Raw genomic sequence first — 24206 nt, 5'->3', positions numbered from 1 at the left:
CTGAGCCTCTCCTCACCCACCTTCCATGCCATCAGCAAAGTGATCTTTTTGAAACTCAGGTGTTAACCCTATACCTTAAGGGACTATATTGTTTCTCTGTTATCCTTGGAGTAAAGTAAGATTCCTTAATGTGACATTAAACCTACTTCATAGCCTGTCTCCATATTCCTTTATGGTCTCATCAATGGCCACTTCCACTTCAGATCAGTGTTCTGGCCATATCTGTGTACTCATTATCATTTGTGTGTTATTCCTTCAGCTTGAGTCACCTCTTCCACCTTATCCACTGGAAGACTACTTATCCTTCAAGATCCATCTGTCTACCTAAAATGCCACTCTTATCTGTAGGTTTTCCTTATCTTTCCTACTTCCCAGTCAGCATTAATTTTCCATCATTTGTGTTCATATATCACTTTCTACATACCTTGAGCACATTTATTATGGTATCTATCATGATGAATTATAGTTATTGTGTTTATATTTATTAGTATTAGGTATTTTTCTAATAAGATTGTGCATACTTAAGGGAGAGACCAGGTCTTTGAATTTTGTGCCTCTAGCATCTAATATATTGGCTTTAGTAATATTTTTAAAAATTTTTCAAATTCAATTTTAATTGAATTGAGTTGCCTCTGTGATTAACTCAGTGCCAGTGAGGCTCAAAGTACTCAGTCCAGCCAGATCATTGCAGCTACATTATTTTTCAGATTCCATTCTGTCCTTCCTCTGATCCAAGCTGTTCAGTTTACCAAATATGACCACTTTTGTCTTATTATTATCTGTCTAAGAACTTATGACACCTTCTGTTATCTAGATTTTTCTAAATTCTTCTACTAGTTATTCAGTAACTCTATATTTGTCCTCACTGTGCTTAACCAAAATTTTAACTAATTCCAACCTGGATTTCCTTCTTTAGTCAATCAGCCTCCCCTAAATAGGTTTACTTTCCCCACAGATGACTTTGACAGGCCTTCTTTCTGACTCACAGGATCCTCTTTTCTTTTTCTATTGAAATCCAACCCATCTCTATTGTCCATCTTCCTTCATACAACCATTCTTTACTAATATTGTTGATATTTGTATCTTCATTCTCTGAACCTCAAACCTGAATTATGCAGTTGAGGCTTCTCACATCATGTAGAAATGAACTATTACTGTTTGGCCATTTATTTATTTCATATTATCATTGCTGATTATTCAGTATTTGTTCAATAAATGACTGATTCTCAGGAGTCCAGTAAGAGAAGAGAGAATCTCTTTTCCTTTTCAAGGTCACCTGACCTTCAGAATAACTTTTGCACCTCATTCCCTGTGCTTGTTCATTTTTTTTTTTTTATCTAAGACATTCTAATTGTGTACTTGTCTTGTACACAATAAGGAATTAACAGATCATCATAAGACATATCCACTGCTCTCCTGGAACAAATACTTGAATTATTTTCGCAGACTTTATATATATGTTAAGTAATTAAATATTTTGAAAATGTGTTTTGAAATTCTAAGAAAGAGGTGGATTATTTAGGCTTAAATAATTGAGTTTCTGTAAGTAAATGAGATTAGAGTAGTAGGGTAAGTTTCTAGATGGGCAGGGAAGGTCATATTGTGGGAAAGGATAAAAAGAGAAAGTACCTTGGTTGATCCTTGAAAATCCAAACTGTTAGGTTTTCCATGGATCATTAAGAAAAATCTATATTTGTATACAGATTTATAGCCTGTATTTCTTGTTCTTATTTAATTTTAATAAAATATATTTTAATACTAAAGCTGGATGGATTTTATTAACATAAATAACCTATATTTTACTTAAGTTGTATAGTTTATTTAAATACATACAATTACCTAATTACAGTGATCTAATTTTAATCTATTTTCAATTATGGATTGATTAAAGTAAGCTAAGAGTTAACTCAGAGTTTCTTAGAATCAGCTCAAACTAAATCTTTTCACTTAGAATCAGATCTGAGCTTGGAGCTTGGGCATACTTCAGAACTTCACATCTCTTGTAGACTTTCATTATTCTCTAAAAGATTCCTACCTTTACTTCTCTCAAGTGGCAGTGTCTTCACTGTCACTGTTAATTTGTCCACTGTATTCTCCCACATTCCTTAACCTATTTACTTCTCCTTCCATTCCATTTTGTTTTTCTCCAGATTCAAGTTCATATTGGAGATCAGATGGTATCAAACCTCTTTTATATGTATCATTGCCAATGTTTTTGTCCCACTGATGCATATTTATCTCTTCCAGCAGAGGAGCCATTAATTCTTCTGATTTATTCCAGGTTTCAAGACATGGCCTGAAATAGAAGCATTGCCTCCTGAACAGGACATTTCTATAGAAGAAACATCTCAGGGAATAATAAAGAAAAAATCCATTAAGTTTGGTCACTTGGATGTCACGTTTGGAGAAACTTTGGAATTTGAGGGCAGGAGACAGCAAGAGCAACAGAAAAAACCTCTCAGGCAAATGATGGCCTCACACAAAAAAACCATCAGTGAAGCTGGAAACCAGACAAGTCTTGAATTAGGGAAAGGCTTATTTATAAATACAGTTCTTGTTAGACAACAAAGTGCTCCTATAGAAAGGATACCCAATATATATTATACTTCTGGGGGAGATTTTAAACAGAATTTTGATCTAATGAGGTGTTTCCAGATTTACCCAGGAGAAAAAGCTCATATTTACAGTGAATATGGAAAAAGCTTCAACCAGAGTCTACATCTTACTGAACACCAGAGAATTCATACTGGTGAGAAACCTTACAAATGTAATGAGTGTGGGAAAACCTTCAGCCACAGATCATCCCTTCTTGCCCATCAGAGAATTCATACTGGAGAGAAACCTTACAAATGTAATGAATGTGAGAAAGCATTTAGCAGTAGTTCAACCCTTATCAAACATCTGAGAGTGCATACTGGAGAGAAACCCTATCAGTGCAAGGAATGTGGTAAAGCCTTTAGCCAGTGTTCAACCCTCACTGTACATCAGAGAATTCATACTGGAGAGAAACTCTATAAATGTGGAGAATGTGAGAAGGCCTTCAATTGTAGAGCAAAACTTCATAGACATCAAAGAATCCATACAGGTGAGAAACCCTATAAATGTAGTGAATGTGGGAAAAGTTACATCCAGTTTACATCCCTGGCTGAACATCAGAGGCTTCATACTGGAGAACAACTGTGTAAATGCTTGGAATGTGGGAGAAACTTCACTCGCATCTCAACCCTTATTGAACATCAGCGTATTCATACTGGACAAAAACCATATCACTGTAATGAATGTGGGAAAGCCTTCAACCAGTATTCATCCTTTAATGAACATCAGAAAATTCATACTGGGGAAAAACTTTACACATGTGGAGAATGTGGGAAAGCCCTTGGTTGCAAATCTAACCTTTATAGGCATCAGAGAATTCATACTGGAGAGAAACCCTATCAGTGTAATCAGTGTGGAAAAGCTTTCAGCCAATATTCATTCCTAACTGAACATGAGAGAATCCATACTGGAGAGAAACTCTATAAATGTATGGAATGTGGGAAAGCCTACAGTTACAGATCAAACCTTTGTAGACACAAAAAAGTTCACAATAAAGAAAAACTCTATAAATGGAAGGAATATGGGATCAGAGAATTTCTTAGAGGAGAAAAGCCCTGTGAGGTTTAATTCATCTCTCAAATAATTTAAGATTTTTCATTGGAGAATAATCAGGAGAATAATAAATAGGGCACAGACTTCTGATAGATCAAGTCTTTTTTTCTTCTTCTTCTAGAGAAAATAGTTACCATTAAGTAATGGTAAAATTAATCAACGAATATTAAGAGCACTGACTTGTCAAATTTTATAAGAACCAGTAAATTATAAGGTTTCTAAAAACATAAAAATTTTAAATTCATAGAAAAATGTAAAAGTCCTAAGTTTAAAAAACATGAAAATAATGGAATGTAAGTTTTATTTCCTTCATTAGATTTTATTCCTTTCTAACAGTAATCTTCAATATGAATTTTCTTTTAAAAATAGTCATTGAGTTATTAATAACGTGAATAAGTATGGAGCCTTATTTTCTAAAATGGCAGACAGATGTAGGACATGCTTTCTTTCATAAAGAGAAGCTAAAAATAGAAAGGACTTCTTTAAATTTAGATTTTCACATGGAAATAATCAAGCTCACTTTTTATGAACTGCCTCACCAGCAATCTATACTTATACATGTATCCACATAAATGTGTATGTATGCATGTGTATATATACACACACAGAATTTTGGATTATATGTATATTTTTCCCAAAAGTCTTTGATGATTAAAAAATGTGGTTTTATTAATTTAGAATTTAGTTTTGAAAATTAAAATTTTGCCCAGTGGTGTCTCTTCCTTTTCCTTATATTATTTTTTATATGATATGATTGCTGAATAGTCTTTAGAAGTTGGAGTAAACTGAAACAAATGGAGAGACTGTCATGCAAATACTCTCTTATAGGTTGCAGAAGGGATATATTTCCAGAATCTGATTATACACCTGGTAGCTCATTAGAGCCAGGAGAGATTTTAATTTAGTTTATTTATAGCCTTTCATTTTACTAATGAAGAAATTGAGCTTATTGAGTAGCGTTAAGACTAGAATCTAGGTCTTCAGTTTTTATGTGGTAATTTTAGGTTCATTTCCAACCTCAAGTCCCAAGAGTCCAAGTCCCAAAGCTATTTGTTTTGTAAACTGGTTAGGCACAATTGCATTAATTTAATCAGTTTTATTTTTATGTTTGATAAGTTCCCCCTGACTTTAATCTTAATAATTGACTTAAAATCATGTTTTTTCTTTTTATTATATGTCCCTAATTATACCTGCTGTTTTAGTAACTGTACATAAATCCTGAAACCCAGCTGAGGTACGGATGGTGAAATTGCATTTGGGGGTTTCACGTACAAGATTGCCTTTTTGTTTATTTTTGTTTACACATCTTTTAGGACTTCTTTTGTGTAAAGTGATACATGAATATTTTATTATTAAACATTCTAATCATCAGTTAAAACTGGTTATCCAAACATTTTCCGTGTTTTTTAGAAAGATTTCATTTTCCCCTGGGCCTACTTCCTCCAATTTTATATTTTACTTTCACAATTGGTATCATTCAAAAAATTGTTCTAGTAAAATTATTTAGAACTCTCTATCTGAGAAAGGTTTTAGAATTAAACTCAAGCATTCAGCATTTGACTTGTCTTAGCTCATTAGAAAGTGTTCTCTTGGGAATTCCCTGGTGGTCCAGTGGTTAGGAGTCAGTGCTTTCACTGCCAGGGCCCTAGTTCCATCCCTGGTCAGGGAACTAAGATTCCGCAAGCTGCATGACACGGCCAAAAAAAGTGTTTTCTTATATATTTAAGTATATTTATAAGGAAAATGAAGATTTTAAACCCCAGTTTTTAACATCATACAGAGCCATTTGCAAGATATTCTAGATAAAAACATATTTGATTACCCAATAGCAGTGACCAAACTTAGTACGAAGATTTTGGTTTCTAAATGCCATTTCCCACTAAAAGGAACTAGGGCTCCTTGGAGAAATGGCTGATTCCATATTTGGAACATGGAAAATGTAAGGTATGCCTGGAATATTTTTAATGAAACAAAGCACGCAGAGACTAATGGGATAATGTCAGAAGGACCTGGGGGACAATTTAAAGGAGCTCCCACAGGTCAAATTTAGGACAATTTAAACATCAAAAAGAATAATCACAGTAATTGGTTATAACATGTTAAGTAAAATAAAATGAGCCTATAATGAAAAAATAGAGAAAAAAAAAGAAAAGCTCTTTATGTACTTATTTGAAGAATGTCATCGTTCATTGTACATGGAGTGACAGATTTAGAAAAACCACCATCTTACAACCCTTACTGTAATTAAATCAGGCATGTTCAATGGATGGGGAAACCCTATTAGGTGAAAAAAAATTAACAAACATTATTTACATGATGTCAAAAGATCACAGATACCAATTGCAAAGGAAAGATATGCCTTTATAATGGAGAGATCTGGCTGTCAAACTTAATTTCTCTACTAGTGGGACAACCTGACATGTGACTCGTGACAAGATGCAGTATGAAGTACACATGATCATTGTGATGTATTCTTGCCAAAAAAATTTTGATGAAAATCTAATTAAATCTCTTATCTAGACTGATCTTCCTGTCACAAGAAATACAAGGAATAGAGGAACAAGTTGAATTACATAGTAAGGAATTAAACCCAGAATGTGAGTTACTACACATGACAGCTTGTCTGGACTTTTCAAAAAGCCAATGTAATAAAACAAAAAATGGAGTCTTCTAGATTAAGACACTCGAGATATAACCAACTGCAAGGTGTGACTCTTATTTGGGATCTGATTCAGAAAAATCAGAACAACTGTAAGGACATTTGGGGGGACACTTGGGGAAACACGAGGATAGAATTGGTATTAGATAATGTGGTATGTTTAATTTTCCTAGGTATAATGGGGGTATTGAGGTATAAAGGACAATATCCTTATTCTTAGGAGATGCATGCAAAAGTTTTCAAGTTTGAAGAGTCATGATGTTTGCAGCATATTTCAAATAAATATGTCAAAATTAGTCAACTGTTGTTGACTCTTTGTGGAGGATATAGTTATGTTCATTGGTCATTCTCTAAACTTTTCTGTATGTTCAAATTTTAATTAAAAATTGAGGCAAAATGTGATTGGAAAAGTGATGAATATGAAACTTGCAGTCAATATTCTTCCTTTGTACTTATAAATTTCCTGTTTGAGAGTTTATCCCATATGGATATAATCATTGGAAATAACTTTGGTTGGTTCTGGTTCCACCTTATGGAATAAGCACACACCACCTTATATCTCCCACTAAATCTGACTAAAAATCCTAGAGAATGCATGGAGCCGCTGCCTGAGGATCCTGAAAAGTAATGGTAGCAGGCAGATTTGGGAAGGAAACCAGATTTTGAAATAAGGCCAGTCTGGCACTCCCAGACATTCTAGTGGTGAGGACACTGGTGGTTGAACAGACATCTAAACCTCTGAGGGAGGAGAACCCTTATCTCTGGTCAGAGGAACTGTGGGCCAAAAGGTTGGAAGAATCCCCACTGCTTTTCTTCTCTATCTTTTTGCTACTTGGACCTGGAGGTAGATATATCCATTAGGTGTGTACCAGAGAGGAGAACCTAAAGCCTTGGTATTTTAACCAGAAGACCAGGAATAGAAGTGGCCCCTGGGAGCTGGAATGTGTCAGAGTGGTGACAGAAAAGAAAACTCAGGAAAGCCATCTCATAAAGTTGTGTATATAATCCCAGACTCACCCCCTGATCTGGACCCAGAGTCTCATTGAAAACGCACAGGATATAATGCAGAATTGCACAAAGTATAAAAATCAGGAAAATTGCAACAATTCATCAGGAAAAAGAAAACAGGCACTGCCCCAAGATGACACAAATGTTGAAATTATAAAGTAGGTGTTATAAAAATGTTTCCAAAAATGTGAGCATTCTTGAATGGAAACTTCAAAATTCTCAGCAGGAAAATAATATATTAAAAGGAACCAAATGGAAATTTTAGAACTGAAAAATACAGTCACGAAATTTACCAAAAAAAAAAAAAAAGAATCATTGGAAGGACTTAGTAGCAGAATAGAGATGACAGGGAAAAGAGTCAGTAAACTGAAGATACGTTGACATATATCCAAACTGAACTAGAAAGAGAAAAAAATACATGATCATATCAATTGATGCAGAAAAAAATTTTGACAAAATTATCCATTTATGATAAAAACTCAGAATATTACAAATAAAAGAGAAATTAACCTAATAAAGGACATCTACCAAAAACTCACAACTAACATCATGCTTAATGGTGATCAAGTGAATGAGATTAAGATCAGGAACAAGTCATGATGTCCACTCTGAACACTCCTAACTGACGTCATACTGGAAGTCCTTGTAATGCAATCAGGCAAAAAAAAAGCATTCAGTTTATAAAGGAAGAAATTAAATGGCCTCTATTCAAAGATGACATGATTGTCCCAAGGAATCAACAAGAAAAGCTCTTAGAACTAATGAGTTTAACAAGGTCACAAGATACTAGATTAACATGTAAAAATTTTTGTATTTGTGTACTCGCAATGAACAATTAGAAAATGAATTTAAACAAGATACTGCATTTGCAGTAACTCTGAAAGGAAAAAAGTGGAAAGTAAAGAAATATTGTACATAGATAAAAATACTGCAAACTACAAAATGTTGATGAATGACAAAGATCTAAATAAATGGAGAGACATACCATGTTTACAAGTTGGAAGACAATATAGTTAGTATGGCAGTTTTCATCAATTTATTCTACGGATTTAACGCAATTTGAATAAAAATTTCAGTAGAATTTTTTTGTAGATACAGACAAGCTGATTCTAAAATTTAAGTGGGGAGGCAAAGGAAATACGGTAGCCAAAACAATTTTGAAAAAGTTGAAGGACTCAAAATACTCAACTTTAAGTCTTACTACAAAGCTACAGTAATAAAGACACTGATATTGGTGAAAGAATAGACATGTAGATTAATGGGACAGAAAGAGAGTCCAGAAATAGACTGGTTAAACAGACTGTGGTACATCCATATATTAGAATACCACTTAGCAATAAAAAGGTATGAACTGTTGATACATTCTACGTGGATGAGTGTCAAAGGCATTATGCTATGTGAAAGAAGCCTGTCACAAAGCTTATATGCTATATGATTTCATTTATATGGCACTATGTAAAAGGCAAAAACTATAGGCACAGAGACTAGATCTGTGGTTGCCAGGGACTAGGGGTGAAGAGAGGGTTTGACTAGAAAACAATAGCACAAGAGAGTTTTTTGGGGGATAGAACTGTTATATATCCTGGTTAGTAGTACTTACACGGATCTATAGTGTGAAAGTGTTAAAACTCATAGAACTCTAAGAAAATGCAAATTTATTGTATGTAAATTTTAAACATAATTTTTAAAAACAAGAAAAACATTTGTGTCTGTTCAGGACCTGTGCGTTTGTGTGTGTCTGCATGATGTTGCATTATACTATGGGTGAACAATGGAGGAGCTAGGCATTTCAAGACCAACGAGGTGAATCTTGTGCCTTAGTTAATATGACAAAAGCAACCAAGAGAAAAAAAACATGAGTCTGAATTTATATCAAAATTCACAGCTAATGGAAAAGTGAAGTTGGTATAGAGTTCACGTGTAACCCTGCAAGGCCACACCTAATGAGGAAAAGTGAAGGTAGAACAGAAATCTTACAAGTGAAGGATATCACGGCCCATATGGGAAAATGCTAGGGTTTACAAGTGAAGCTACAGAAAAACTTTGTGAAGAGGTTTTGGTTTCAAACACAATTCTAATATATAGAAGGAAAATTGTTTTCAGAATCAAAAGACTTGAGTTAAAAGAGCTAGTTTTTACCACTCACTGTTGTGAACTTGGGAAAGTTTGATACCCTTTCTGGATCCTAGTTTTATATATCTGTAAAAATAACTATATACACATATAGATAAGTAGATATATAGGTATGGACCAGATGAGTTGACAGAATATTTTCATTTATATCACTGAAATATCCTAATCCAAAGAAAACTGCCTCACCTGTCTATGTTTCTGCTGAGTGATTTCCACTCATTATTGTACCAAGAAGTTCCTACATTGAATCCCCGGCAATTAGTTACTTAATGCAAGAAGCTTTCTCACTTTTATTGATCTACATCCTGTGTCCCCTAGTGAATTCGTTCTCCCATTCCCTATCCCAACCCTTGCTCTTCCCTCTTATAAGAAAGATCTTTAAAGAAGACTGTGGCAGGATAAGTGAGAATAAACCTTGTCAGAATGAATGCAGGATGAAAATAACGCTTTCTCTCAACCCTATAATTAGTACTTAGGAGGTCCTGGTGTAAAAGATAAAGAGTTGTATGATGAACACCAAACAAGGTGCTGGTGGCCTTTTTATGTCTTGTTGGGAGAGTAACTTGTAGAGAGATTAGTTTGCTTCATGTGATTACTTGTAACACTGTTTGCTATGATAGCTTTGTATTGTGCTCCACCCACTTCCCCCAGTTATTTCTTCCTTCAACCACAGAAGTCATATTTACCACACCAGAATGAACAGATATTTTAAAGGGCTTTATTTGTTAAATATGTTATAAGTTATACTTAATAACTTATTATATAGTTTTATAGCTATAACATAATTATAATATTGCTATATTATATAAATTATATTGATACTTAACAAAGTTAATGAAGAGGCTGAAACTGGAGATGCACTCTGAAAACCTAGACTGGGATCAAAGTTGAACTACCTTTAAAAGGCAGGAGAATCCATGCTTATCTTGGAAAAAGCTGCTCCCTCTGGAAGGAAAATTGGTTTCTTAGGGTCAGCATAACACTGCCCCTATAAGACAAAGAGGCAATCTGCTCCCACCTACAACAAGTGAAGAGATGGAAGATAGCAAGTGTAATGGAACCCAGGGAAGAATTTGCTCCCAGAGGAAAAGAAAGGCAATATCACTCTCCTTGGGTCTGGGATCCCAGCACAGCAAAAGTTTATAGGGTGAAAGGCTATCCCAAGCAGTGCAGCTCCCTATTGATCCTCAACCTAGCATCAATATGAAATATCCTCCTCTTGATCTAGAATGTGTATGGCTCTGCAACTTGAGCTCCAAAACAGTATTGGTGATAGCTGTGCTGTAATGAACTGCATGTATATCATACTAAGCATTTATTAGTGTTGTAGATGTGAGTTGTTTCTGAAATGTCATAAGTCATTCAATAGTGACTTAAAAGTTATACAATAATTTGAGTCCTGTAGCATGTAGCTGATCTAAGATTCACCATGGAAGACATTGTATAATGATCAGGAATCAGAAACCAGCAAACTTCTGGGGCTAGATAGTAAATATTCTAGGTTTTGTGGACCAAGAGGCAAAATCAAGGATGTTATGTAGATACTTATATTTATTGTATTGCAAGAAAGAAACAAATTTCCACAAATTTTTAATGATGAAATTCAAAACACAACAATTGAGTACAGTTGTTATATTTTACAAATCTTTTGTGGGAGGGAATAACTGTTTTGCTTAAAGTTAGTATTCCCTATCATTAAAATTGACTATACCAAGATAATCCAGTGGGAATAGTCTTTCAACAAATGGTGCTGGGACAACTGGATGCAAAAGAGTAAAGTTGGATCCCTACCTCACCATATATGAAAATTAACTCAAAATGTATCAAAGACCTAAATGTAAGAACCAAAATGATAGAACTTTTAGAAGAAAATATAGGCATTAATCTTTGTGACCTTGGATTAGGCAGTGGTTTCATAGATATGACACCAAAACCACAAAAACAAAAGAAAAAAATGCATAAATTGAATATCGCCAAAATTTAAAATGTCTGTGAACCAAAGGACACCATCAAGGAAGTACAAATTTGGTCCATAGAATGGAAGAGAAATTTTGCAAATTATATTATCTGCTAATGTACTGTCTAGAATATATAAAGAACTACTACAACTCAATAATAAGACAAATAACTCAAATAAAAGTGGGCAAATTATCTGAAAAGATATTCAAGAGAATATCTTTTCATATATCTTCTTCAATATCTGAGAAGATATTCAAATGGCCAAAAACACATGAAAATATACTCAACCTCATTAGCCATCAAGGAAATGTAAGTCAAAACTACAAGGAGATTCCACTTCACACCCACGAGGATGGTTAGAATGAAAGAGAGGTAATAAAAAGTGTTGACAATCATGGAAAAAAATTGGAACTCTCATACACTTCTGGTTGGAGTATAACATGGTGTCACCTCTTTGGAAAATAATTTGACATTTTCCTGAAAGCTTAAATATAGAGTTACCATATGACTCAGCAATTCCACAGCTAAGTATATACCCAAGAGAAATGAAAACATACATCCATTGAAAATTTTGTACCTGTATACTTATTATTCACAACAGTCAATAAATGGAAACAACCGAATATTCACCAACTGATGAATGAATAAGTGAAATGTGGTATATTCATGCAATGGAATATTATTTGGCAAGAAAAAGAAGTGAAACACTGATATATTCTACAATATGGATCGACCTTGAAAACATTGTGCTAAGTGAAGGAAGCCAGTCACAAAGGATCATGTATTGTATAGTTCCATTTATATTTGATGATCAGAATAAGCAAATCCATAGAAACAGAAAATAGATTATTGGTTGCCAAGGGCTTGGATGGTTGGAAAAATATGAGGTGACTGCTAATGGATATGGAATTTGTTTTTGGTTGATGAAAATGTTCTACAATTGATTGTACTAATGGTTGCACAACTTTGAAAATATACTAAAGAGCATTGGATTGTACACTTTAAACGGATGAATTGCATGGCATGTGAATTCTGTCTTAGTAAAGTTGTAAAAAATTGATTGCAAATGCTTATCTGTTAATGTTGATCTATAATGAAGTTTTATGTATTTCATCTTTGAAAATGTTCTTTCACATTTAGGTATTGCCAAATACAGATATCAGTCCATGAGCACATGATTTTAATTTTTTAAATTAATTTTTATTGGAGTATGGTTGCTTTATAATGTTGTGTTAGCCTCCACTGCACAGCAAAATGTATCAGCCATGCACATACAGATATCCCCTCCCTTTTGGACTTCCCTCCCATTTAGGTTACTACACTGCACTAGGTGAGTTCCTTGTGCTATACAGCATGTTCCCATCAGTTGTCCATTTTATACATAGTATCAATAATGTATATGTGTCAATCCCAGTCTCCCAATTTGAGCATATGATCTTAGTTGCACATATTCATTGCTTGAAAGTCATTTATAATCCGTTAGATTATTCGTTTGATATTTTCCTTTTAACGTATCATTACACTGAAGATTATTTCCAATAGAAGATTAGGTAGATGCTCCTCCATTGTACTGTTAAATGGATTTTGGAATACGGAAATTTCCTTTGTACCTGCACTGAGATCCAAAAAAAAAGCACTGCTGAACTGAAGTTTGTGCTCAGAAACTATATCTGCAGAGAATATTTGTGGGAGAGGAGATATCACTTTTTCTTTTAAATTTTGACAGCATGGAACATGTATAAAGCACCTTAACATTACTTGTGATTCAAATATTAATTGTTGTTGAAATGACTCTACAGCAGAATAAATTTTTTAACATCTTTATAGGAGTATAATTGCTTTACAATGGTGTGTTAGTTTCTGCTCTATAACAAAGTGAATCAGCTGTACATACACATACACCCCCATATCTCCTCCCTCTTGCGTCTCCCTCCCACCCTCCCTATCCCACCCCCTCTAGGTGGACACAAAGCACTGAGCTGATCTCCCTGTGCTATGTGGCTACAGCAGAATACGTTTTTTGTTTTGTTTTGTTTGCGGTACGCGGGCCTCTCACTGCTGTGGCCTCTCCCGTTGCGGAGCACAGGCTCTGGACGATCAGGCTCAGCGGCCATGGCTCACGGGCCCAGCCACTCCGCGGCATGTGGGATCTTTCTGGACCGGGGCACGAACCCGTGTCCTCTGCATCGGCAGGCGGACTCCCAACCACTGCGCCACCAGGGAAGCCCCAGAATAAGTTTTACATATTTTTACATATAAGCTCTCACTTGCCTTGTAATTTTAGGCAATTGAATTCATTGAGGAACATTTATTAAGTTTGCAGCAAAAGCTAATTTCCAAAGCCATGCCGTGTTTAAAATAGTGATAGAATACAATTCACTTTCAGAAAAATTTCATCCCCAGCCTTGAGGTGAAAAAAATTGCAATAAAACTTCACTACTACTGACATTTAACTGCTATGTAGCAGAGCAAGACAGGGTATTCAGCCTCTATTTCTGAAAAAAAAAAAAAAATCACAGAACTGACAATAGTTAAGTCCACAAGAGCAAGTAAAGTTCAGTGTTGCCACTACTTGTTCCATAAGACATGATAAGCTCAAATATTTTCTGCATGTTACCTGCTGATGAATATCCACAGGTTTAAAAAAACCTTACATTTTCACAATCTTTGTAAGTTTGTTCAACTAAGCCTCCTTCTGCTCTTTACATATTTTTACTATCATCAGCTGGAACACAGCAGATTCCACTTCAGGTTATCCTGAGCATTTTTTCAACTTTAAAAATATTCTGGTTTGTTTATAGTTTTTCCACACAGACTATTTATAGAGGCTGATTCTTCAGTTGTTTTAAACGCAATAGTGACTCATCAAATAAACAACAATCAAGCAGTGTCATTGACATTTGTTGATTCATCAAGAGCCAAGGAAAACCACTTAAAACCATATGCCTTGGGACTTCCCTGGTGGTGCAGCGGTTAAGAATCCGCCTGCCAATGCAGGGGACACGGGTTCAATCCCTGGTGCAGGAAGATCCCACATGCTGCAGAGCAACTAAGCCCGTGTGCCACAATTACTGAGCCAGTGCCCTAGACCCCGCGAGCCACAACTACTGAGCATGTGTGCCACAACTACTGAGCCCATGTGCCTAGTGTTCCATAAGAAGAGAAACCACCACAATGAGAAGCCCGCGCACCACACGAAGAGTAGCCCTCTCTCGTCACAACTAGAGAAAGCCCGCATGCAACAACGAAGACCCAATGCAGCCATAAATCAATCAATAAATTTATTTTTAAAAACCCATATCTTTAACTGACTATTGACATTGCTCACAATGCCCTCAACTTTTTGAACAATTGTTCTCACTGAAAGGCTTAAACAAGTTTATTTTCTCTGGAAATATTTCTTTAGCTGCTGCAATTAAATGTGATTTAATTAACTTATCATCAATAAACAGATTTCCTTGATTAGCTGACAAATGATCCATTCAGAAACTTACTTATGTTGCAGTGTCATTTTCAATTTTTAATTATCATGAAGAAATTATGCTGTGATGAGATATTCCATGTCAGAAATTCTTCTCTTCATTATTTCCCGGTGAGCAAGAATACTGTGTCTTCTCTCTTTTTTTTTCTTGCTCAGCCTGGCTAGAGGTTTATTAATTTTATTGATCTTTTCAAAGAACCAGCTTTTGGTTTTGTTGATTTTCTTTTTTGATTTCCTGTTTTCAATCTTATTGACTTCTGCTCCAGTTTTTATTATTTATTTTCCCTCTTATTTCTTTCCTTCTGCAATAAAGGTTTATATTGCTCTTTGTTTTCTAGTTTCCTCAGCTGAAACCTTGAATTATTGAATTATTAAACTTTCTTCTCTTGTAATGTATGCATTGAAAGGTATAATTTTCCCTCTAAACACTTCTTTCACTGCATCCCACAAATCGGGTAACTTGTATTTTCACTTTCATTTAGTTCAAAGTAGTTTTATTTTCTTTTGAGACTTTTCCTTTGACCCATGTGCTCTTTATAGAAGTGCACTGTTTAATCTCCAAATGTTTGGGGGAATTTCCAGCTGTCTTTCTATTATCAATTTCTAGTTTAATTAAGTTTTGCATGAGGGCATACTTTGTATGATTTCTATTTTTTTAAATTTTTCAAGGTGCATTTTATGGCTCAGAATATGGTCCATCTTGGTGACTATTTCATGTGAGCTAGAGAAGAGTATGTATTCTGTGTTTTTGAATGAAGTATTTTATAGTGTCCATTAGATCCAGTTGATTGATGGTGCTGTTGAGTTGATTTATGTGCATACTGAATTTCTGTCTGTTGGATCTATCATTTGCTGTTGTTGAGGTCTGTAACTGTAATAGTATATTTGTCTATTTCTCTTTGCAGTTCTATCAGTTTTTGCCTCACCTGTTTTGATGCTCTATTGTTAGGTGCATACACATTAAGGATTGTTATGTTTTCTTTGAGAATTGATCCCTTTATCGTTATGTAATACCCCTCTGTGTTCCTGATAATTTTCTTTGTTCTGAAGTTTGCTTTGTCTGAAATTAATATGGCTACTCCAGCTTTCTTTTGATTAGTGTTAGTATGTATATCATGCTTCATCCTTTTATTTTTATTCTGTGTGTTTATAATTAAAGTGAGTTTCTTGTAGACAATGTATAGTTGGGTCTTGTTTTTTGTCCATTTTCAGTCTCTGTCTTTTAGTTGGTAGATTTAGACTATTCTCATTGAAAGTGATTATTGATATCATTGGATTAATATCTACCATGTTTGTAACTGTCTGCTATTTATTGCACTTGTTCTTTATTTCTTATTTTCCCCTCTTTTCTGCCTTTTCTGATTTTAATTGAGCATTTTATATGATTCCATTTTCTCTCCTTTTTTAGCGTATCAATTGTACTACTTTTAAAAAAATTTTAGAGGTTGCCCTAGAGTTTGCAATATAGGTTTACAACTAATGTTGTGTTCACTTTCAAATGATACTATACTACTACTTCACAATGTAGTATTAAAACAATATTCTTGAATCCCTAATTACATTGCTGCCATTTATTTCACTTATCCATATGCAATAATCACTCAATACATTGTTCTTATTACTTCGGACAAACAGTTATCTGTTGGATCAATTAAGAATGAGAAAAATAGAAGATTTTATTTTACATTCATCTATTCCTTCTCTGATGCTCTGCCTTTTGTTATGTAGATCTGAGTTTCTGACCTATATCATTTTCTTTCTCTTCAAAGAACTTCTTTTAATACTTTGTTCAAGGAAGGTCTTCTGGTGACAAATTATCTCAATTTTTGTTTGTCTGAGCAACTCTGTATTTCTTCTTCACTTTTAAATAAGAATTTTACTGAATACAGAGTTCTAGCTTGGTGGGGTTTTTTCTTTCAGCACTTTGAATATTTCACTCCACTCTCCATGGTTTCATGGTTTGTTGTGAGAAGCTGATATCATTTTTCTTGTTCTTCTATAAATAATGTGTTTTTGCCTCTCTGGCATTTCCCCCCCCCCTTTTTTTTTGTTGGTTTTCTGCAGTTTGAATGCCTAGGTAGGTGTTAGATTTGGGGGTATTGATCCTGCCTGTTCTCTGAGCTTCCTTGGTCTATGATTTAGTGTCTGTCATTTGATTTTGGTAAATTCTCAGCCACCATTACTTCAAATATTTCTTCTGCTCCATTCTCCCTTTCTTCTTCTGGTATTTCCATTATGCATATATTATACTTTTCATCTTAGATCTTCTTAGTCTTAGATCTCCTGTTCTATTTTGTGTGTGTGTGTGTGTGTGTGTGTGTGTGTGAGAGAGAGAGAGAGAGAGAGAGAGAGAGAGGTTATTTTTATTTTTACTGGGTAACTGTCTAGGAATAGGATTGCTAGGTCATGTTGGAAATGAATGTTTAACCTAACAGGAGGCTGCCAAACTGCTTGTCAACTAGTCATTCCATTTTGCATTATCACTCCATATCCTTACCAGCACTTGGTATTGTCCGGGTGTATTTGTTTTGCTTATTTGTTTGTTTTTTCATTTTAATCATACTAATAGGTTGGTAATATTATCCCATTGTAGTTTTTAAATGCATTTCTCTAATGACTAATGACTTTGATTATTTTTCACATACTTATTTGCCATCCATTCATCTTCTTTAGTGAAGAGTCTGTTCAAATCTTTGCCCAGTTTGTGTGTTTCTTTGTTTAATGCTGAGCCTGGAGAGTTTGTATATAGTCTGCAAACAAATCTCTTGTCAAATAATTGATTTGCAAATATCTTATCCCAGTTATGCAGCTTCACTTTTTATTTTTAAAGTGTCTCTAGCAAAGCAAAAGTAATCCACTAATTATATTAGAAGATGCAAGAACATTTCATAAGTAATAATAACCATTTTTTCTAGTGCTCCAGATTACTACATCTGAAATATAGTGTGCCATGTGGCAAATATGGAGCCGATATTAGAAGTCCATAAATCCTTTAATCCCTGTTGGCGCAGTGGTTGAGAGTCTGCCTGCTGATGCAGGGGACATGGGTTCGTGCCTCGGTCCGGGAAGATCCCACATGCTGCAGAGCGGCTAGGCCCGTGAGCCATGGCCGCTGAGCCTGCACATCCGGAGCCTGTGCTCCACAACAGGAGAGGCCACAACAGTGAGAGGCCCGCCTACCGCAAAAAAAAAAAAAAATTATAAATCATATCTAAGGAATTTTTACCTAACCCAATGCTACGAAGATTTTCTCCTATGCTTTCTTCTAGCAGTTTTATAACTATGTATTTTATATTTAAGTCTATGATCCACCTTGAGTTAATTTCTATATAGGGTGTGAGGTATAAGGCTTTTCTTGTTTGTTTATTGCTTCATTGATTTTTTAACTTGAGGTATAATTGACATATAATGCTTTATTGTTTCTCGGTTTAGCTTAGTTTTTGTTTGCACATGGATATCCAGCTGTTTCAGCACCATTTCTTGAAAAGGGCTATCCTTTCTACATTTAATTGCTTTTGTACCTTTTTATTTTAAAAAATATTTATTTATTTACTTTTGGCTGTGTTGGGTCTTTGTTGCTGCACGCAGGCTTTCTCTAGTTGCGGCGAGCGGGGTCTACTCTTCATTGCGGTGCACAGGCTTCCCATTGAGGTGAGTTCTCTTGTTGCGGAGCACGGGCTCTAGGTGCACGGCTTCAGTGGTTGTGGCACGCGGGCTCAGTAGTTGTGGCTCGCAGGCTCTAAGAGCGCAGGCTCAGTAGTGTGGCGCATGGGCTTAGTTGCTCCGTGGCATGTGGGATCTTCCCGGACCAGGGCTCGAACCCGTGTCCCCTGTATTGGCAGGCGGATTCTTGACCGCTGCGCCACCAGGGAAGCCCGCTTTTGTACCTTTAAAAAAATCAGTTGATTATGTATGTGTGGTTCTATCTCTGGGCCCTATTCTAGTCCACTGACATACCTTTAGAGGTATGTCTTAGTTGGGGCTGCTATAACAAAACAACAACAGACTGGGCTTATAAACAGCAGACATTTATTTCTCACAGTTCTGGAGGTCGGGAGTCCAAAATCAAGGTTCCTGGCCGCTTCCAGGTTCACAGATGGCCGTCTTTTCCTTGTGTCTTCACATGGTGGGAGGTTTGAAGAAGATCCCTGGGACCTTTTTTTTTTTTTTTAACATCTTTATTGGAGTATAATTGCTTTACAATGGTGTGTTAGTTTCTGCTTTATAACAAAGTGAATCAGTTTTACATTTACATATGTCCCCATATCTCTTCCCTCTTGCATCTCTCTTCCTCTCACCCTCCCTATCCCACCCCTCTAGGTGGTGAGACCTCTTTTATAAGGTTCCATTCATGAGGGCTCCAACCTAATGACCTAATCACCTCCCAGAGGCCTCACCTCTAAATACCATCATACTGGGGACTATGAATCTGGGGAGGAACACAAACATTCAGTCTCTAGGAATTGGGTCTAGAGTGCCCTTTACTTAGGGCTAGAAGCTCCTGAGGCTGTCCTTCTAAGCCATCAACTGAATGCTTGGGCTTTCATCAAGGTCTCTTATCTCCAGCTATCTGAAACTTCAGTGTCTCCCAGCCTTGTGTCAACTCCAGAATCTTCATTTATTTCACAGCTCCCAGCTACTTGATTTTTTTTTTTTTTTTTTTGCCCTTCTTCAGGCACTTTTTCACCACATATCTGCAGCATATCAGCCCAAAAACTCGAGAACCCTGCAGACTTCTGGAGCTACATCTCTGTGCAGCTACCTTCTATTCTTGTAGTTGCACCACAAATTCCTAACACCTCAGCAGCTAGCTCTGATCTTTGATTTATGTCTTTTCAGCTTGGTAACACTGTTGTTTTCTGATTGGGCTCTTTTTCTCTTAACCATGGTCTGAAAAGTGCCTCCAGGTAAAAAGCTGGGCTATTAAGGGCTTACTTCTGTTTCCTTTCACTTGGGGATTAGAGTTCTGTGTTGCCTGTTGTCCAAAATCTGAAAAAAAAATGTTTTTCTAGAGGTATAGTTTCTTTTTCTTGGAAAGCCTAGTGTAGTAATACGTTTGTAATTGTGGATGGTAGTGTACATGTACAGAAGTAATCCTTAAATTACAATTTTGATAAATGCTATTAAAGAAAACCACCGACTATCACAAAAGCATTGATTAGAAAATTGTAAGTACTCCAGAGCATGGTATGAGGTCAGAGTGGGCTTCCTTGAGTAAATACTCTTAGGCAGAGATCTTGAGGCAATTGAGAAGCAGGACATGTTCTATGCAGAAAGAAGACTGTATAAGAAGGTCCTATTCCATTTTGTTCATTCTTTTTCCTCTTTGCATTTCAGTTTGGGAAGTTTCTATTCACTTATCTTCAAGCTCATTTATCTTTTCTTTAGCTCTGTCCAGTCTACTGTTGAACCCATCAAAGGCATTCTTCACTCCTGCTGCAGTGTTTTTGATTTCAGCGTTTTCTTTTGATTTTTTTTTTAGAGTTTCAATCTCTCTGCTTATATCACCCATAAGTTTTTACATGTTGTCTACTTTCAATTTGAGTCATTATCATATAAATCATAGTTATTTTAAATTCCCTATGTGATAACTCCAAAATCTGTGTCCTTTCTGAGTCTGATTCTGACACTTGCTTTCTCTCTTCAGACTGTTTTCTCTTGCCTTTTAATTTTTTTTTTTTTTTTTGCTGTACACAGGCCTCTCTCTGTTGCGGCCTCTCCCGTTGTGGAGCACAGGCTCCGGACGCGCAGGCTCAGCGGCCATGGCTCACGGGACTAGCCGCTTCGCGGCATGTGGAATCTTCCCGGACTGGGGCACGAACCTGTGTCCCCTGCATCGGCAGGCAGACTCTCAACAACTGCGTCACCAGGGAAGCCCTAGCATGCCTTGTAATTTTTTGTTTCAAGCTGCACTTGATGTATATGGTAATAGGAAGTGAGGTACACAGGCTTTTGTGTTAATCCCTAGGAGCTGGGCTCCTAGACCTCTAATCCGCTGTAGCTATAGGTGCCAGAGGCTTTATTTTCCTCTAGTTTCCACGTGTGTGTGTGTGTGTGTGTGTGTGTGTGTGTGTGTGTGTGTTTTGTTTTGTTTGTTTTTTGCGTCCCTGTTGTCTTTGGGTTTCTTCAGAATTTCTTCTTAGGGAGAGTCTGTCTTGGAGCTCTCTCAATTGTAATCCACTATTTTTATACTGGGGCCCTAATGATGTGGTGGGAAGGTGTGGGGGAGGGGAAGCAATTCTGTAATCTCATGATTAGGGACTTCCCTGGTGGTCCAGTGGGTAAGACTCCGAGCTCCCGATGCGGGGGGGCCCAGGTTCAGTCCCTGGTTAGGGAACTAGATCCCACATGCATGCTGCAACTAAGAGTTCGCATGCTGTACCTAAAAGATCCTGCGTTCTGCAACTAAAAAAAATCCTGCATGCTGCAGTGAAGATCCTGCATGCTGCAATGAAGACCCGGCACAGCCTAAATAAACAAACAAATAAATAAATAAATAAAATCTCCTGATTAAATCTGTTTTTTAGTGGGTCTGGGTCCCTGGGCTGTGACTTTCAGAGGCATTGTTAGTCTTTTCTTCCTCTCCCTAGAGAGGAGGCTGGAAGGGGCTGACTTTGTCTAATTGCCTTTCTCCAGGTCAGATAAGTTTCTGATCAAGTATTGCTCTTGAAAGCAGACCTCTATTTTAGAGGACACTCTGGGTGTATTTCAAAATGGTAACTTTTCTCCTAGGCATATTTCAAAAGGACTACTTTTCCCTTCTTGCTGCCAGAAGCACAAGGGGATTTTTCTCACATCTTCACTGTGAGAACCAGTGAGGTTTCTGGAAGTAAAATGCAGGAGAGTGGGGGACTCCCTAAGACTGTGGACCCCACCCTTAAACCAGTCCACACACTGCCTCTAGAAGTTTGTCAACTACCATTTAAATATTTCTATCAGTTACTGGCTCCAGAAGCTTCTGCTCCCAGTAAGCTGATCTTGGCTGCAATTCTCTGTAGTCACTTGTCACTTGAGTTCCAGGGTGACAAAATGTGCCCTCTGACCTCAATTCTCTGATGGATCTAAGAACAGTCATTGATTTTCAGTCTGTTTAGCTTTTATGAGGTTGTGAGAATGGGAGTGATGGCTTCCAAACTCTTCACATGTCAGAGCTGAGACCAGAAGTCTCTCTTCTTAGCTTTCAGTTCAGCTGCCTCAGGGTTAGAAGGGAGTGGAGCTGACCAATCTGCACCTCTTTCCACCAGTTTCTCATTTTCATTGGGTTTAAATGCTATCCTGACCTGTCACAACTGACATCATCTAGCCTGAGCTATTGCTAATAATTTCTGGGTGAATGCAGCAGAAAATGATCAGTCCAAAGCAAGGTATGGGAAGAAAGAGGTAAAAGTTATAAACTCTCGCCTAACACTGTCTTCTCACTGAGGGGACCGGCTGCTCCACACCCCAAAGTTTTGAAAAAAACAAAAAAACCCAACAAAACAGAAAACAAACTAACCCTCTGCCACAGGCACACTTGTACCACTTCAAAACAGCCTTCTCAGGCATTCTCATAGTATCTATGTTCATTCATCAGGTCAATAATCCCATGTCAGTTTTGTACCTACTCTAGAGTTACAGTGGGGAGGAAGCTGGAAACTCATGCTAGTTCACCATCTTGCTTGGAAATCAATAGGTTTAAAGTTAAATCATCCTTAATTTCTGGGAATAAACCTAACTTAGTCTTATAGAGCATCTTTTTGGTCCATGACTGGATATGGTCTAGTGATACTGGGGTTAGGATTTTTGCATCCATGCAATTTTCTTGTGCTTTTTTTTTTTTTTTTCTGGTCCTTATCTATTTTTGGTAAGATAGTTATCTTAACTTCATGGAATAAACTGAAAAATGCTTCCTTCCGTTCCTATTACCTAGAAGAATATGTATGATGTTAGAATTGTCTGCTTGTCTGAGCCTGGTATTTTATTGGTGGACTATTTTGAATTGCAAGTTCAATTCCTTTCATGATTATAATTCTAACTAGGTTTTCTATTTCTCCTTATGTAAATGTTGACAAATTTTATTTTTCTAAGAATTTATTCATTTAATTATTTTCAATTTTTTGGCATTAATTTGTTCATATTATTTATTTATAAACCTTTTAATCTCTACCTTTTCAATATTAAGTTCTGCTTTTTATTCCTAAAGTTGTTGATTTGTACGTCCTGTCTTTAATCCTTGATCATTATTACCAGAGTCGGTAAATATTAAATGAACTTTTGGCTTTGTTGATCTTTTAAAATTTCTTTTCTATTAATTAAATTCTATCCTTATAAATAATATCGGTTATTTATTTCCTTCTACTTTCTTTGGGTTTACTCTGTTACATAGTTCATTAATTTATTTTCAAACTTTTTTCTTTTCTAATATTTGTATTTAAGACCATAAGAACCTCCAAGCACTTCCTTGACTGCATTTCACAAGTTTCGGTAAGTGGTATTCAATTATAAGTATTTCCTAATTTTCAATATGATTTTCAACCTGTGAGCTATTTAGAAGTGTGAGTTTTTGCATTTCAAATGTATGTTTTAAATTAATTTTTAGATGTTGATTTCTAATTTAATTACCTGTAGTTAGATTAATTACTAAATCTATTCAATTTCTTATTCTTCCTTAATGGCCCTATATATCATCAATTTTCATAAATATGTCATAGTATTTGAAAAGAGTGTGAGATGTTCAATTGTTGGGGGAACAGAGATATATGTGTGTTACTTAGCTCAAGCTTGTTTATTGTATTATTCAAATATTCTATATATTATTGTTTTCTTTTTACTACTGATATATTAATTACTGAGACATGTTCAATGTTCTCCTTAGGATGGGGACTTTGTCAATTTCTCCTTGAAGTTATGACAACTTTTGCTGTATTAACCTGGTTAATTGAAATTTTACATTTTTATAATATTTATATGATGACCTTTCTTTATCCAGTAATGTTTTTTGAAACATTAATAGTAGGAAGCCAACTATCTACATAGAATTATAATTCTTTATATATAAAAATTTTAGTTTAAATTGATTTAGGAATAGAGAAAGAATTGTTATATTTGGGCACTTTGGTAAGGATTTAAAGGCTTTGAGTTCTCTTCTCTTTTACCGGTAAAACCTTGTGTTAAAAGTTTGCCTAGGCTTTCCCTGGTGGCGCAGTGGTTGAGAGTCCGCCTGCCGATGCAGGGGACACGGGTTCGTGCCCCGGTTCGGGAAGATCCCACATGCCGCGGAGCGGCTAGGCCCGTGATCCATGGCTGCTGAGCCTGCGCGTCCGGAGCCTATGCTCCGCA

The 24206-nt window shown here is 36.1% G+C and overlaps 1 protein-coding gene across 1 annotated transcript in view; it reads left to right on the top strand.

The window, feature by feature from the left end:
* Positions 1 to 7627, top strand: part of ZNF879 (zinc finger protein 879) — a 57321-nt gene extending 49694 nt beyond the window's left edge. Inside the window, 2 exon segments of the mRNA XM_070045294.1 lie at positions 2732 to 3525; positions 3528 to 7627. Of these exon segments, the coding sequence (XP_069901395.1) occupies positions 2732 to 3525; positions 3528 to 3569 (836 nt within the window). The 3' untranslated portion in view covers positions 3570 to 7627.
* The last annotated feature ends 16579 nt before the right edge of the window (positions 7628 to 24206 follow it).

The sequence above is a fragment of the Globicephala melas genome, chromosome 3 (genome assembly GCF_963455315.2).
Source record: "Globicephala melas chromosome 3, mGloMel1.2, whole genome shotgun sequence".
Taxonomy (NCBI): domain Eukaryota; kingdom Metazoa; phylum Chordata; class Mammalia; order Artiodactyla; family Delphinidae; genus Globicephala; species Globicephala melas.
This window is presented reverse-complemented; position numbering and strand designations above follow the sequence as displayed.